General features: G+C 36.9%; 1 protein-coding gene across 1 annotated transcript in view; it reads left to right on the top strand.

Annotated features, from left to right (window-relative positions):
- GTF2F2 (general transcription factor IIF subunit 2) overlaps nt 1-14067 on the top strand; it is a 132496-nt gene that overhangs the window by 13016 nt on the left and 105413 nt on the right. Inside the window, exons 3-4 of the mRNA XM_008706829.2 lie at nt 8356-8374; nt 9749-9893. Of these exons, the coding sequence (XP_008705051.1) occupies nt 8356-8374; nt 9749-9893 (164 nt within the window). The remainder of the gene's footprint in view (nt 1-8355; nt 8375-9748; nt 9894-14067) is intronic.

Below are 14067 nucleotides of genomic sequence, written 5' to 3'. Positions count from 1 at the left end.
AAGAAATGACTACATGTTTAATAGCAGAACCAGATTTGAATTCAGGCCTTTGAATGGTAAGAAAACTCCACTAAGTTTCCATTCCAGCCCTGTTACTTGCTATCAGTGAGACTTTATACAGGTCACTTCATCTTCTGAATTTAGATTCCTTATTCCTAAAGTTGCTTGTTTTGAATCCAGTGAGATAATTTGGAAATGGTTGTCATTTATTTGTATATTTAACTTTATGAAATGAACCTATTTCTGCCAAGTTGAGGATAAATCGCTTTTTTTGTGAGTTGTCTTTTATTGAAAGAAAAAAGGAACGCACACTTTGTATACTTTCAGTTGAAATCTGTGATCTTTTTTCTTTTTCAACATGGAATCCTTTGTAATGCCAATAATTACCTACTTTTTCTGTGGTGGACTTCAGAATTTCTAATAATTGGCTTTACTGAAAATGGGAGCCGCTATCAAGATAAAAATCTCAGCAGTGTGTGTCACTGAAGAAAGGCAGACTACAGGAAAAATGCATTTAAGTGGTGAACCATGTGGTTTTATGTAATAACTAGACCAGAGCTCCAGACCTGGGTTCTAGTCCTAAGTGGCTCTTGAAAGTTGTTTGGCCTTATCTCTCTAAGCCGTAGCTTTCTTGTTTGTAAAATGTGGGTAATAATGCCTTAGCAACCCATAAAGTATTTATGTGACAAAGGAAATAGCTTAGGGTTTATTAAAATGCTTTGTAAACTCAAATGTTGTCCTTTTTCTGCCGTGAATATCGCATTCCTCAAAACCTCTGTGTGAAGAAAATACCTGGTTGAGGACTGTAACATCTTTTTTTTTTTTTTTGGTGTGGGGAAGAAGGGACTAGTATGGGAAATCGCGTAAAAGCCGAGGTTCAGGGAAACCTCTGCAAGTCCGTGATCCCTGAAGTAGAATAAAGACAGCATGCTAAAAAAGCAGCGGTGGGGGTACCACAGTTTTAATTTATTACCCTTTGCTGGGTAGAAAGTTTCAAGCTCTTTTTCTTCCTTATTTAAAGCAGGTGGTTTACACAGTTGCATCTAATATTGGGTGGCCATGCCCCCACGTTTGCCTGGACAGTCCCAGTTTATGTGTTTCCCTGTGCAGCGATTCCTAGTGTCCCTTCTTTCACTCTCTAGAGTATCCTGATCGTGACAATAAGCTGTTTGCATTTAATGTTGTCGGGTGTGCATGTATTTTTTATGTTAGATAAAAGATCTAGCAGATTTTCTACCTAACATGATACATGATCAGTCTTGTCTTACAGATCTAGAGCCTTTTAATAATAACAGATTCATAATAATTAGTACCCTAAGATTGCTATGGAAATGCTTAAAAACAGCTTGTTCCATAGTAGGTCTCCTGGCTGGCTATCTTGTTTGTGCTATTAATTCATTTAGTTTTCATTGCTTTTTATTTTTTTTAAGTTTATTTATTTTACTAATTGCTACACCCAACATGGGGCTCGAACTCACAACCCCAAGATCAGGAATTTGCATGCTTTTCTGACTTAGCCAGCGGGCGCCCCAGTTTTCATTCCTTTTACTGAATTACTCAATTCATTATTAAGCAAGTGTAGGATGATGAGGAATGGCTTCTCAGTGTGTGTCGTGAGGTTATCAGGATTTTAGTTGATTTCAAGCTAAATATGAGTCATCAGGGTTATGTGGCTCTAAACAAAAGACTCCATTAATAGATGTTTGTTGTTTAGAATGAAGTGGGATGATAATCCCACTCTTTTCTTTGCCAGTTAGCATATGGTGCAAACATTATGTTCAGTTCTTAGTGCTGTACTTAGAGACGTGGACAAATAAGTTCCTTTAGTAGAGTGAAACTAGGATAATGAGAAAATTAAAAAGCTCAGTGTCGTATGAGGAATATTTGAAGGTACTATGGCTGTTGAGAGAAGATTTAAGACACACCAGGTGAAACCATCTTCAAATATTTTTAAGGCTAGGGAAATACATAATTAACTATTGATTCTTAGAGGCAGATTAACCAGTTTGGATTATCTGTGGTAAAAAAAAAAAAAAGTATATTTGGGTAAAACATGAAAACAGCTAAGGTTTTTAAAAGCCAGTGTGGCATACTGGTTATGAGTATGGACTCAGGAGTCATTCAGCTCTGGACTTGTCCAGACCTTGTCACTTACTAGCTATGTGATTTTAGATGAGTTGCTTCCCCTCTCTGTTGCCTCATCTATTAAAAGGAGGTGATATTTATACCTTGTGCGTTCAATGCATGTAAAATGGTCAATAGTGTTCACCTCCTGTCATGCTACATAGTACACAGTATAGACCATTGGCCCTGCATTGTGTCTGATGTGGTTTGGGGATGGGCCTCCCTTCCCTGGCACATCTCCCAAAGAAAAGCAGCAGCAGCTTGCTGTGCGGTGGGCACAAAGCTAGGAAGATCTAAGTGGTGTGGTTGTTCATTCCGGCAGAGACAGGGCTGTGGAGTAGAGGAATTGGGAGAGGCAGAGGAAGGGGAGAGAACATGCAGCTGGGAGTGCAGTTCTCCCCAAATTTGGTTCCGTTTACACCTTAAAAAAAGGAGAGTCTAGCCTTTTTTAACAGCTGGTAACATTTGGGCCATTTTTCTTAGGCAGTTTATGTGATATTTCTAAACCATCGTACTTGAATTATTTTTATCCCTTTGGACATCTGATGTGTACTGCATTTTAGTTAGCTCATAGTTTTGCTTTAGGTTGTTTCAGTTTTTGTCCCCCCCCCCCCAGATTGTTTAAGTTTTAAAACCAGCCTTCTGGGGCACGTGGGTGGCTCAGTCAGTTAAGCATCTGCCTTTGGCTCAGGTCATGATCTCAGGGGTCCTGGATTCAAGCCCCAAGTCGGCCTCCCTGCTCAGCGGGGAGTCTGCTTCTCCCTCTTCCTCTGTCCCTCCCCCCGGCTGTGCCCCCCCCCCAAATAAATAAATAAAATCTTAAAAAAAAAAAACAAAAAACAAAACCCCAAAGCAAAAAAGCAACTTTCTTTCTACATCACCATCCTGCCTCAGAAAACTTTGGTTTTTGAAATGCTTTATATATGCTGTATTTTACTGACAGTCATGCAGTCTGTACTAGTAAGGCTTTTCTCAGAGACTTAATATCTAGCTTTATTTCTAAACACACGTAACATTCAAGATCATAGAAAATATGCAAAGAATGAGATATGATTTTTCTGTTATAAAATTGACTAAATTTGGAACAGTCTTATACTGATGAATTTAAGTTGGCACAAACTTTCTGAAGACCAGCCTGGCCAACATATGTATGCGCACATACATACATATACATAACGCAGTCACGTGTACTCACATACACATTACTGCTCGGAACAAAGTAGAAGAATAATCTCACTGTTTTCTCTGCCTGTTAGCTCACAATGCACTTTGCACACAAGTTCTTGGTTCTGCCCTTATAGAAAGACACAGACAAACTCATCCAGCAGAGTGGGACTGGGATAATGAGAAGGCTAGAAATATTAATAATAACAATTCATGCTCTTGACCCAGCATTTTCATGGAACTTATCTCGTGGAAGTAATAAGTTAGTGGTGCAAAGATTGAGGATATTCATTTCAGAGTTGTTATAGAGAAAAATTAGTGATATTATCAGATCCTTAGTAAGGGATTAATGAAGTAACCTGGGCACATTTTGAAATTATTTAATACTTTTAAAACAGTCTCAAGCTTCAGAAGAGTTAGAAGAATAGTATAAGGGGCTTTTTTTTTCTTTCTTACTACAGAAAAGGATATTCTCTTACATAATCACAGCACGTCCCTCCAAATCAGTGGATTAACATCAGATAGTACTGCTTAATCCTTAGACTTTATTCAAGGTTTGCCAGTTGTCTCCATACTGTTTTACAACAGAAGAATCCAGTGTACAATCTTGAATTGTATTCTGTTGTCAGGTCTCTTAGTTTCCTATAATCTAGAACATTTGGAAATCTTTCCTTGGAGTATCAACACTCCATTGTTTTATGAAATTTGAGTTTCTCTGATGTTTCTTCATGATTAGATTGGAGTTATGCATCTTTGGCAAGAATATCAACGGAGGTGAAGCTGGGTTTTTACTGTATTCTAGCAAGGTTTGCATGTTTTCATTTTGTCCCATTACTGGTAGTGGTAACTTTGAGCACTTGATTAAGGAGAGTCTTCTGTGCTTTTTCACTGTAAATTCACTCTTTTCCCCTTGTAATTAATACGTATTAATGTCAGGTGGTACTTTGAGACTGTGTAAATATGCTATTCTTCATGAAATTTTCCACTTTTTTACTTTATCTTTGTTCATATGAATTCATGGATTCCAGTTTTAGTTAATGGATCGCAATTTGTTACTATCGTCATTTATTCTGATGTTCAAATTGTCCAAAATGTAGCCATTGGAAGCTCCTCCTAAGCTGGTTCCCATGCCCCTTTTTTTCTTTATTGTGGTAAAAACATATCAAATTTACTATCTTAACCCTTTTTTCAGTGTAAGTAGTATAAGTTCTGTGGCCTTCTGACATGTCTTCATCATTCTTTGAGCACTTACTTTTTGTCATAGAAAAATGGTTTAGACTCATCTTGTATATCTTTGTCTGAGGCTGAAGTCACGCATTTTTCCATGGATCCTAGTTCTTTCTAAAGGAGAATGATATTTAGACACTAAGATCTGGATACCACAAGTGCTCATTCTTGCTCCCAGACCCTTTCAGGGGTCAGAGTAAGTATGTGTACACATACACCTTTACATATATGCTAATTTGTATATTTATATATTTTGGAAATAATAAATTTACACCAATATCCAATTCTAGTCCAACACCACTGAATATTTCCAGTTTCCTCCCTTTTCATGTTTGTACATCTTTTCTGAAAGTGAAGAACCTAGTTCCTGTTATATTTAATATATATTCACTTATTTGTTCAGGCCTCTGTTCTTGTTTGTTTCGAACCCCCTCTCCCCCACCAGTGTGTGAACGCCTTCCTCACCTGGCTTGGGCTGTAGCATCCCCCATTAAGCTGCTGCCTTCGCAGTCCTCCACAGGGAATCTTCCTCAGCACGTTCAGACTGTCATCCCCTCCTGTCCTCATAGCATGCCTACTTACCCCTCTAGGACTCCCAACAGTGGGCTTCAGGTTTTCTTCCCATGTGGATGTCCTGACCCTGCTATGTTCTAACCCACTTCTTGTTGAGCCATTCCTTTGTGGGGATGCCCTCCTTACCCTCCTGGGCTCAGACACCTTGCCCCAGGCTACCCCTTCTGCCCCAAGCACTTCTTTCCATCCCATTTGGGCTATGCTTACTCTACTCAACCCAGCATGCAGATATACCTACCTTGCTTGGCTTCACCTCATGGTTTTTGAGTTGAATTATTCAAGAAGGGGATGTATGGGGGCGCCTGGGTAGCGCAGTCGTTAAGCGTCTGCCTTTGGCTCAGGGCGTGATCCCGGTGTTCTGGGATCGAGCCCCGCATCAGGCTCCTCCGCTGGGAGCCTGCTTCTTCCTCTCCCACTCCCCCTGCTTGTGTTCCCTGTCTCGCTGGCTGTCTCTCTCTCTGTCAAATAAATAAATAAATAAAATCTTTAAAAAAATAAAAAAAAGAAGGGTATGTATGACTAGGACTTAAAAACAAACCAAAAACAAAAAATCCAGGGATGCCTGGCTGGCTCAGTTGGAAGAACATGTGACTCTTGATCTCAGGGGTCATGAGTTCGAGCCTCACATTGGGTGCAGAGATTACTTAAATAAATAAAACTTAAAAAAAAAGATGAAGGCACTTGAAGTAATAAGCACTGGGTGTTGTATGCAACTGATGAATCGATGAGTTCTACCTCTGAAACTAATAATACAGTATATGTTAATTAAATTGAATTTAAATTAAAAAATTTAAAAATCCTGGAGTACAGTTAAAAGACTTGGTATTATTTGGTTGATTTTCTTAACTTGGAAAAAGAAGTGTTTTATTGGTGATCAGTGATGAGTGAAAAGTCTCCTCCCATTGGTGTCAAATCTAAGAAGTATTTAAAAATAACAAAAAGGAAAGACAAATGATTAATTTTTTAAAAAGGCAAAAGGAAGGAGTCTAAAGAAATGGCTGTGGGGTGTTGAGAAATGGACTCAGTAACGAAGGAGGAACTAACTGCACAGCGTTATGAGGCATTCAGTGAAAGGACGGGCTACACGATTGCTTCATTTCTGAAGATATTACTGTGTTTTACAATAGTTGATGTTTATAATTTTAACCACAGGTCATCATGAAGAGGATATATTTTTTTGGTAATGTTGAACAACCAAAGGTCATGTATATGTCATACATTTTAAAACCAAGACAAAAGAATATGTAATCCATTTAAAATAAGTCTTAAGTCTTCAAGGACTAGTTTTTATTCTGGAAAATGAACTCATTCAGAGTTCATCAATCTCTTATCATCCCAGCTAAGATGATGTTATAAATAAATATATGAAAATAAAGTTGTCATCCCCTCCTGTGTTCTCTAATTGCATCTGGGTGATTTTCAAGTCCCCCAGACTGGAAATGTCAGCATGATCTTTAAACCATCCTTTCCCCCTTACTGCCTACTTCCAGTCATTTCCTCTTCTATCAGTTCTGACAGCTCAGATACCCTGCCACACACTCCTTCTCCTTCCATTCTGCCATTACCTGGTTCAGGCCTTTATTATTTTTTATGTGGGTTTTTGCATTAGCCTCATTCCAATTCGGTAAGCATTCTGCAAGTGCCTTCTCTGTATCTTTGCCTTTGTTTTGACTGCAGCACCTATGTTTGAAAGGGAGCTAAACTAAATGCCTCTAGAAGCCAGATCCAGGAATGATAGGGAAGGGACTGCGATGAATTCGTTGCCTGTCTGTGCGTGTCAAAGGGATTGTCATCATGCTGAATTGTAGGGGTAGTGGAGGGCATTGCTGCCAAATCTTCCAGTCTTTTGAGAGAAGCTGGAAATGCATATTTTTATATGAAATCTTAGAATTTCTTCTTGTCTGTTCTAGGTACTTCCCAAACAAAGAGCGTCAACATTGCATTTTAATATGTGAAAGACTGAGCAGTCTTGCAGGAAACAAACCTGTTTAAGATTCTGGACTCCTTAGTCTGGCCTGCGAGGCTCTTTATCACTTGACTCCTGCCTGCCATTCACTGATGTTAGAAAGAATGTGCTAGATCTTCTCATTTCTGTGTTTAATTGGATTCTCTTAACCTGTAATGCCTCCATGTTGTTGACCTCATCCCTCATTCAGTTCATCTTTTGTTAGTTTTCTCATCTGCATTTTCATGACAGTATGTTGTACTTCTGTCAAAAAGTTATTATCCAGTTTATGTTGTTTATGGATTGGATCTTTTTTCGTTAAACTAAGACCGTCTTGAGGATAAAGACCCATGTTCATACTATACTGTGCACCTGGCACAATGCCTAATGGTTGTAGAGTAAATACTTAATGACAGAATGAGTGGTTGAGCCACTGAATGAAGGCAGGTTGGAACTCAACCTGGTGTTATGGAGAAACATTAGTTTTCTAACTGGCCTTCATATGCATTTTATATATATTTTCTGGTGCAAGTTTTAGAAACTTGCATGATTTGTACTTTATTCTTTTGTTCAAATGATACTTGTGGCTCTCCATTACTTGAGAAATAAAGTCCACGCTCTGTACTATGGTTTTTAAGATATTCCATAGTCTAGCTTCAGTTCTCCTTCCTAGTTTATCTCCCACTCTTCCTTAGTTTGTATTCTCCCAGCTAAATGTGACTACATTTTCATGATCAGACTCTTTGTGGCTTTGCTCAGCTGATACTTCTGATATTATATTCCTGTCTCAGCCTGTTGAGATCCCAGTACCCTTCAAGACTTACTTCAGGTTTTCTCTCAACTCTTAAAATGGAAGAAGTGGTGTCCTATCTGATCCTGGCGTGTTGGGGCTCTCTTTATTAAAAATTAGTAAAAATGTATCTCATATAGTTATGGATATAATTTTTATATCTTCTGGCTGAGGATAGAGATCTTACACTCAGTACTTTGCTTATAATAGATATGTAATACATTTTTTTAAATTAGACTGTTACATAGGGTGTAGAAATATAAGAATTGTAATGAGATTACTTGGTTAAAATATTAGGCAGATTGTAATAGTGATACAAACTTAGAATATCTACACACGGGATTAATGTGACTTTTGTTTTTACTATATGATTTATAAGTAGGTTAGTTGAGGAGAGCCAAGGGTAAATATTAGTTGATCTATATAAATGTCTTATTTTATATAAATATGTAGTGTTACTTCTTTTAGTTCTTAGTGTACATTTGAAGAAAACATGAAATCTAAATAAAAATTTTTTCCTTTCTTTTGTTAGGAATCAAGGAAGGACTGAGGTAAGATTATTTCTATGAAAATTTTATTTAAAACGTGAGATTATTTTACTGTGTATCAGTAATAGTAAAGAGAACGTGGTGTTTGCATTCTGAAAAACTCCACATCAAACTAGTGGCTGATGGTGAGGAACACATAACAACATAAATGCCACTTTTGTGTGAATGAATGGACTCTTTTCTAGTTGTTCATTCTTAGCATTTTTCTGCTTTGACCTAAACTGTCCCTCTCTCGGTACTGTGAAGCTTACTGTTGCTTCAGTAATACTTTAAAATTATTTCAGCGTGGCAAAGGCATTTTGTCTGGATTTTTCAGGGCTTTCGGGTTTTGACCCATTAAGCCCAGGACATAATTGTGGTACCTATCACATAGTAGAGAAATATTTAACAAATGCTTCATAATCTTTCCTGTGTGGTTGGGAGATTAGTATTTTATGTTTACAAATCTTTTGATGTAAAATGTGCTGTTCCTTTGGGGAGATTTGGTATATAGTAAAAATCATTTTGAAAGAACATCCAGTATGTGTTTTTATTCTAACCCTCAATATTGCGTTATCTTTGTAAATATTTAGTTGTATTTGTTGAAATATTCAAAAATGAAACAGCACCATGTACTCCTACAGTAGCTATTAAAACCTAAAAAAAAAGAAATATATCCTCTGCTTATGGGAGTGTTTAAGCTTTCTTAGTAAATAGCTCACTTTTTCCCCCCTTTAAGTACAGTTGCTTTCTTAATACTCTTAAAATAGTCACTCATTCAGCAAATACTGTTTTCCTTCTACGTGCCAGGCATTTTGCTATATATTTATTAATATTTGTTATATATTTAAATATATGTATTCATTAGGATATAAATGTAACAAGACATGATCACTTGAATTCAAAGACCTTAGTCGGGGGGAAATTATTTGTTTTGGAAATAGAATTTCTTCGGCCATAAACCAGAGAAAACATTTGAAAGCTGTCCCCTATCTTTATAATGGTAGATTAGTCCCATTATTCTGACAAATGGGACTATATTCTCTCTCTCTCTCTTTTTAAGATTTATTTATTTTATTTGGGGTGGGGAGGGGCACGGAGAGTCTTAAGCAGACTCTGTGCTGAGCGCGGAACCTGATGTGGGGCTTGATCTCACAACACTGAGATCACGATCTGAGCCAAAACCACGAGTTGGATGCTTAACTGACTCCACCACCCAGGCGTCCCTAGATTCTTTTTTTATGACGAAGTATTAAGGATTTTTTTGATAAAGTTTTAGAGAAATGTTTAATAAAATGTCTAGAAACAAAGATTCACATTTTTAAAAAAGAATTTCTGTGAAAGATACTTTGAATACATAAGTCTGGTGCAATAAGCTCTTGTTAATGTGTCTATTAGGTGTCATTTACTTTGAATGAGGATCTTGCAAATATTCATGATATTGGTGGAAAACCAGCTTCAGTCAGCACTCCGAGAGAACATCCATTTGTCTTACAAAGTGTTGGAGGACAGACATTAACAGTCTTTACTGAGAGCTCATCAGGTAAGTGGGAATAGAATTATTTAGTATGATTCCTATACATGTTGTATAGATTTTCTCTCAACATATATTTTGAGGTCATTACCGAGGCTGCTCTACCTGTTGTTCTGTCTACCTCTATTCATATCATGCTTCTTATTTCTCTAAGTACTTTCCTGTGATTAATGAAATTTTGGCTGTTACTCGAAGGGTTTAGTTTCCATTTGGGGCATGAAGAAATAGAACAAAGCAGATGGAAGAGTGTGGTGCATCAAGCTGTCTTCTAGGATGTTGAAGAAACAGTATTCTGAGTTTTGCCAAGATAAGGTCATACTTGCCTGTTTTGGTAAATTGATATTCAGCAACTATAAGTTGTGCTTAAAAAAATACTGCTTAATATTAGGGAATATTTCTGTCTGAATTTTTGCTTTTGTGGGTTTTGATACTAAGAGGGCCTTTTTAGTGCAGAGAGATGAACTGTTTGTCATTGGTTTTAACTTCCAAGAAGCTCTGTGTTAAGTATAGTTTGTAAATTTTGTGTGTTTGCTCTCAGATATTTTACCAGTTCAATAAATCAGGAGCAGGTGTTTCAGTTTGTGAATTAAATACAGAGGGTGCTTTTTTGCAGCATATATCTATGTTTATTTTCATTGTTATTTGATTTTTAACCTTACTTGAATTTAGAATATTACTATTAACGCAGCAGGGTAACTCATTTTAATGGAGCTAATTTCTCATGTCTAATTTAAAAAGCTTATTGGTTGTCTGAAGAAAATGATTTGTGATTTTGTTGTATCTTCATTAAACGTTACAAAGAAAGCTGTAAGAAATTATAGTATGTTAAGAATGTTACTGTTTTGAAAAAAAGAATATGTTCAGATAAATCTTTTGTGGTGTCTTGGATTACCAGTATAAACTGATCTAAAAAAGAAATCAGTCTTTTTTTTTCTCCCTCCTTGGACATAGAATGTAGCAAAACGGCAAATTCTAGGGGCGCCTGGGTGGCTCAGTTGATTGAACATCAGACTCCTGATTTTGGCTCAGGTCATGGTCTCAGAGTTATGAGATGGAGCCCCATGTTGGTGGGGGTGGGGCTTCTCTCCTGCCCCTCCCCCTGCTCTCTCTCTTTCTCTTTCTTTCTCTCTATAAAATAAATAAATCTTTAAAAAAACCCAAAATGGTAAATTATAACTTTTCTATCATGTGGTTTAAGGTAAAAATTTTGTTTTATTGCATTATTCTGATGATACAATAATTTGTAGTGTAGTATTATGGGAGGTAGAAAATGTTAAACACATGCATTTTCTCTTGGTGAGGATTTAACTATTCAACAAATATTTATTGTATGCCACGTTATGCAGGGCATAGCATAGGTGTATCCAAGGATTCTGAAATTTGTCTTGTGATTGGTAAGATTTAGTAAGACCTATTGAACCTGTGAGGTTTTTTCTACTTTTGTGGTTGTCCATGGAGTAGAAGAGGCATATGGCACCAAGACAGTAAATCGGAGGCAGAGCCTTGAACAAAGTTTGAGCTACCTTTGCAGAGAAAAGTACCTCATTTCAGCTTTTTTACATTTTACCAAGTTGATAATTTTTCCAATGCGTGATTTATTACTTACACGAAAGACAGTGATTTAGAAAGGTAAGGTTTGTTATCCTCAAAATTAATCTTCCATTTTTAATCTTGTAAATCCTTTAGTTAGTATTGTGCTCTTGAACATTTTGTGTTCACATTTCTGGTTACAGTGTACTCCAAAGTGAATATGGTATTATAAGGATTGTCTTGGCAGGGATATGGAAGAGGATCAAGATTGTCATTCTTCTTCTCGAGTTTGGACAATATGTTCCCGCTTTGTAGAACTCTGGTAATACAAATGCAGATCTAAGTTGCTGTTAGGTGCTGCACACTGTAAGGAATTTTTTGCTTCTTAATCTCCATCATTTCCTTTTCATGTCACTGTTCCTTGGCTCTTCTTGCACGTTTCTGTGCTTAATTTCCTTATTTGTGAAATGGAATAATAATTATTTACATTTATGTTTAATAGGAATTTTTAAAAAACACTTAGAACAGCACTCTACATAATAAATGCTCAATAACTATTAGCCATTACTGTTATTAATTTTAGATCTTATTTTTTAAGATGTATATATGTATGTATATATATTTTTAAGTAAGCTCCAGGCCCAGTGTGGGGCTTGAACTCATGACCCCAAGATCAAGTGTCACATGCTCTACTGACTAAGCCAGCCAGGTGCTGTATTAGATCTTCTTTTTAAACGCTTTAGGTTTCAAGTTTATTTTAAGGCATGTCCATGCATTTTAGCTCATCTGTGTGTGTATCATGTGATGAACTTCAGCCAACAGATTTTTATGTTCATTGTTTTTTGATTGCCTCGATGACCGAGAAAAAAAGCTCTGTAAAGTTGTCAGTAAAAGTTTATTTCCTTTTCTGGGGAGCATTATGTCATTTGCCATTTCTAATCTTTAAGGTCTCCATTCCACAGCAGTCGTGAATAGACAGCAGAGGCTCGGTGACTGCGTGACTTATTTTAAGTGCTAGGTATAGAGTTGCCTGGGTGGCTCAGTCGGTTGAGCACCCCACTTTTGATCTCACGGTTGTGAGTTTGAGCCTCCCATTGGGCTCCGCACTGGGCGTGGAGCCTACTTAAAAAAATTAAAAAGATATATATGTATGCATATTTTTCTGTGGGACACGACTGTAGCTTTCATTGGAGACTCAGAGGGGTCTGTGACCCAAAAAAGCTTCAGAGTCCACACTCTAGTGTTACCTGGGTTGATTGTGAACCAGCTGAAGTATGAATAACCGAGCCATTTTACAGTGAGTACAGCCCTTTATTTTACAATGAAATATACATAAAGCAGGCATTATCTTAAATATTTTTATGTTTTCCCTCGAGCATAGAGCTGTACCACTTATAAAAAATTGCTTTTCTAGGCTCTTCATTTTTTCTAATAGTCCATAGGTCTATAAAATGTAGAATTTGCTAAGAGTTAAAACCTCACTTGTTCAGTGTGTTAAGAGTTTAATTTTAATAACTTTATTCCTTCTATTAATATACATTTGGCTGGTTTTTGAGAGGTCCCCTTGAACTAATTTTTCTAATGATTCAGTTCCACATATTAGAGTATCTTTGTGGGGATGGAATTAGAGGGGACTGATGATATCTTTTGCATTGTCTCCTTAATTAAAACGATCTGCATTTCATGAGTGTTTGGTGAACACAGTTTGTTTCTAGTTGAGTATTCCTATCTGAAAGAACATGTTTTATTTTTAAGGACTATTTTGGGTTAGCCCTTTTTTTACTCCACATTTCTCTATGAAATTCTAAATCTATTTCCCTATTAAATATTTTTATTAGCTAGTATCCTTATCTCTACCCTTATCTAGGGAGAAATTCCTCATGTGTTTGGTCTTTATTTTTTTCCCCTTGGGTCTTTGGTTTAGTATTTTTATCTATTATTGATAACTAAATAACTTCGATTGCTTTTATAATTTACACCCCTACCTTTGTTCAAATTTAGGTTTTCTTTATAATTGCAAATTCTAGACTAAAAATTGTTGTTCATTCATTTGTTTAACAGATATTTTTAACGTTAGGCCTGTGTTAGAATAAGACTAGACTTGGCTCGCCTGGGTGGCTCAGTTGGTTGAGCATCTGCCTTTGGCTTGGGTCGTGGTCCCAGGTCCTGGGTCCTGGGATGGAGCCTGTTGGGCTTCCTGCTCAGTGGGGAGTCTGCTTCTCCCTCTGCTCATCCCCCTGCTTGTGCTGTCTCTCATTCTCTCTCTCAAAGAAATAAAAATCTTTAATAAAAAAAGAAGACTAGACTTCTGTTCAGCTGGGCAACTGATATGTGGAAAAAATACTACAGAAAGTGTTCTAATTGAGCTATGTATAAAGAAGAAAAAAGAGTACTTTAATTGAAAGAACTGGGAAAGATTTCAAAAGTGGATATAATATTTGAGCTGGACCTTGAAGTAAGCATGCCTTGAATAGGAGGAAAGAAAGTAAAGATAAAAAACATTTTTCTTGCCTTCAGATATCCTATTCTTCACTTTGCTTTCTCCTACCTGTCATACTTTGTCATAATCTGTCTAAAATCCATCAAATAGTCCTGGTTCCATCAAAGTGAAATAGCTCAGTTGTGGACTTGATAGTCTAGCTTAGAGATGAAA

Source organism: Ursus maritimus, unplaced genomic scaffold, assembly GCF_017311325.1.
Source record: "Ursus maritimus isolate PB19 unplaced genomic scaffold, ASM1731132v1 scaffold_10, whole genome shotgun sequence".
In the NCBI taxonomy this organism is placed as follows: domain Eukaryota; kingdom Metazoa; phylum Chordata; class Mammalia; order Carnivora; family Ursidae; genus Ursus; species Ursus maritimus.
The sequence above is the reverse complement of the archived record's forward strand: the minus strand, read 5'-3'. Positions and strand labels throughout refer to the sequence as shown.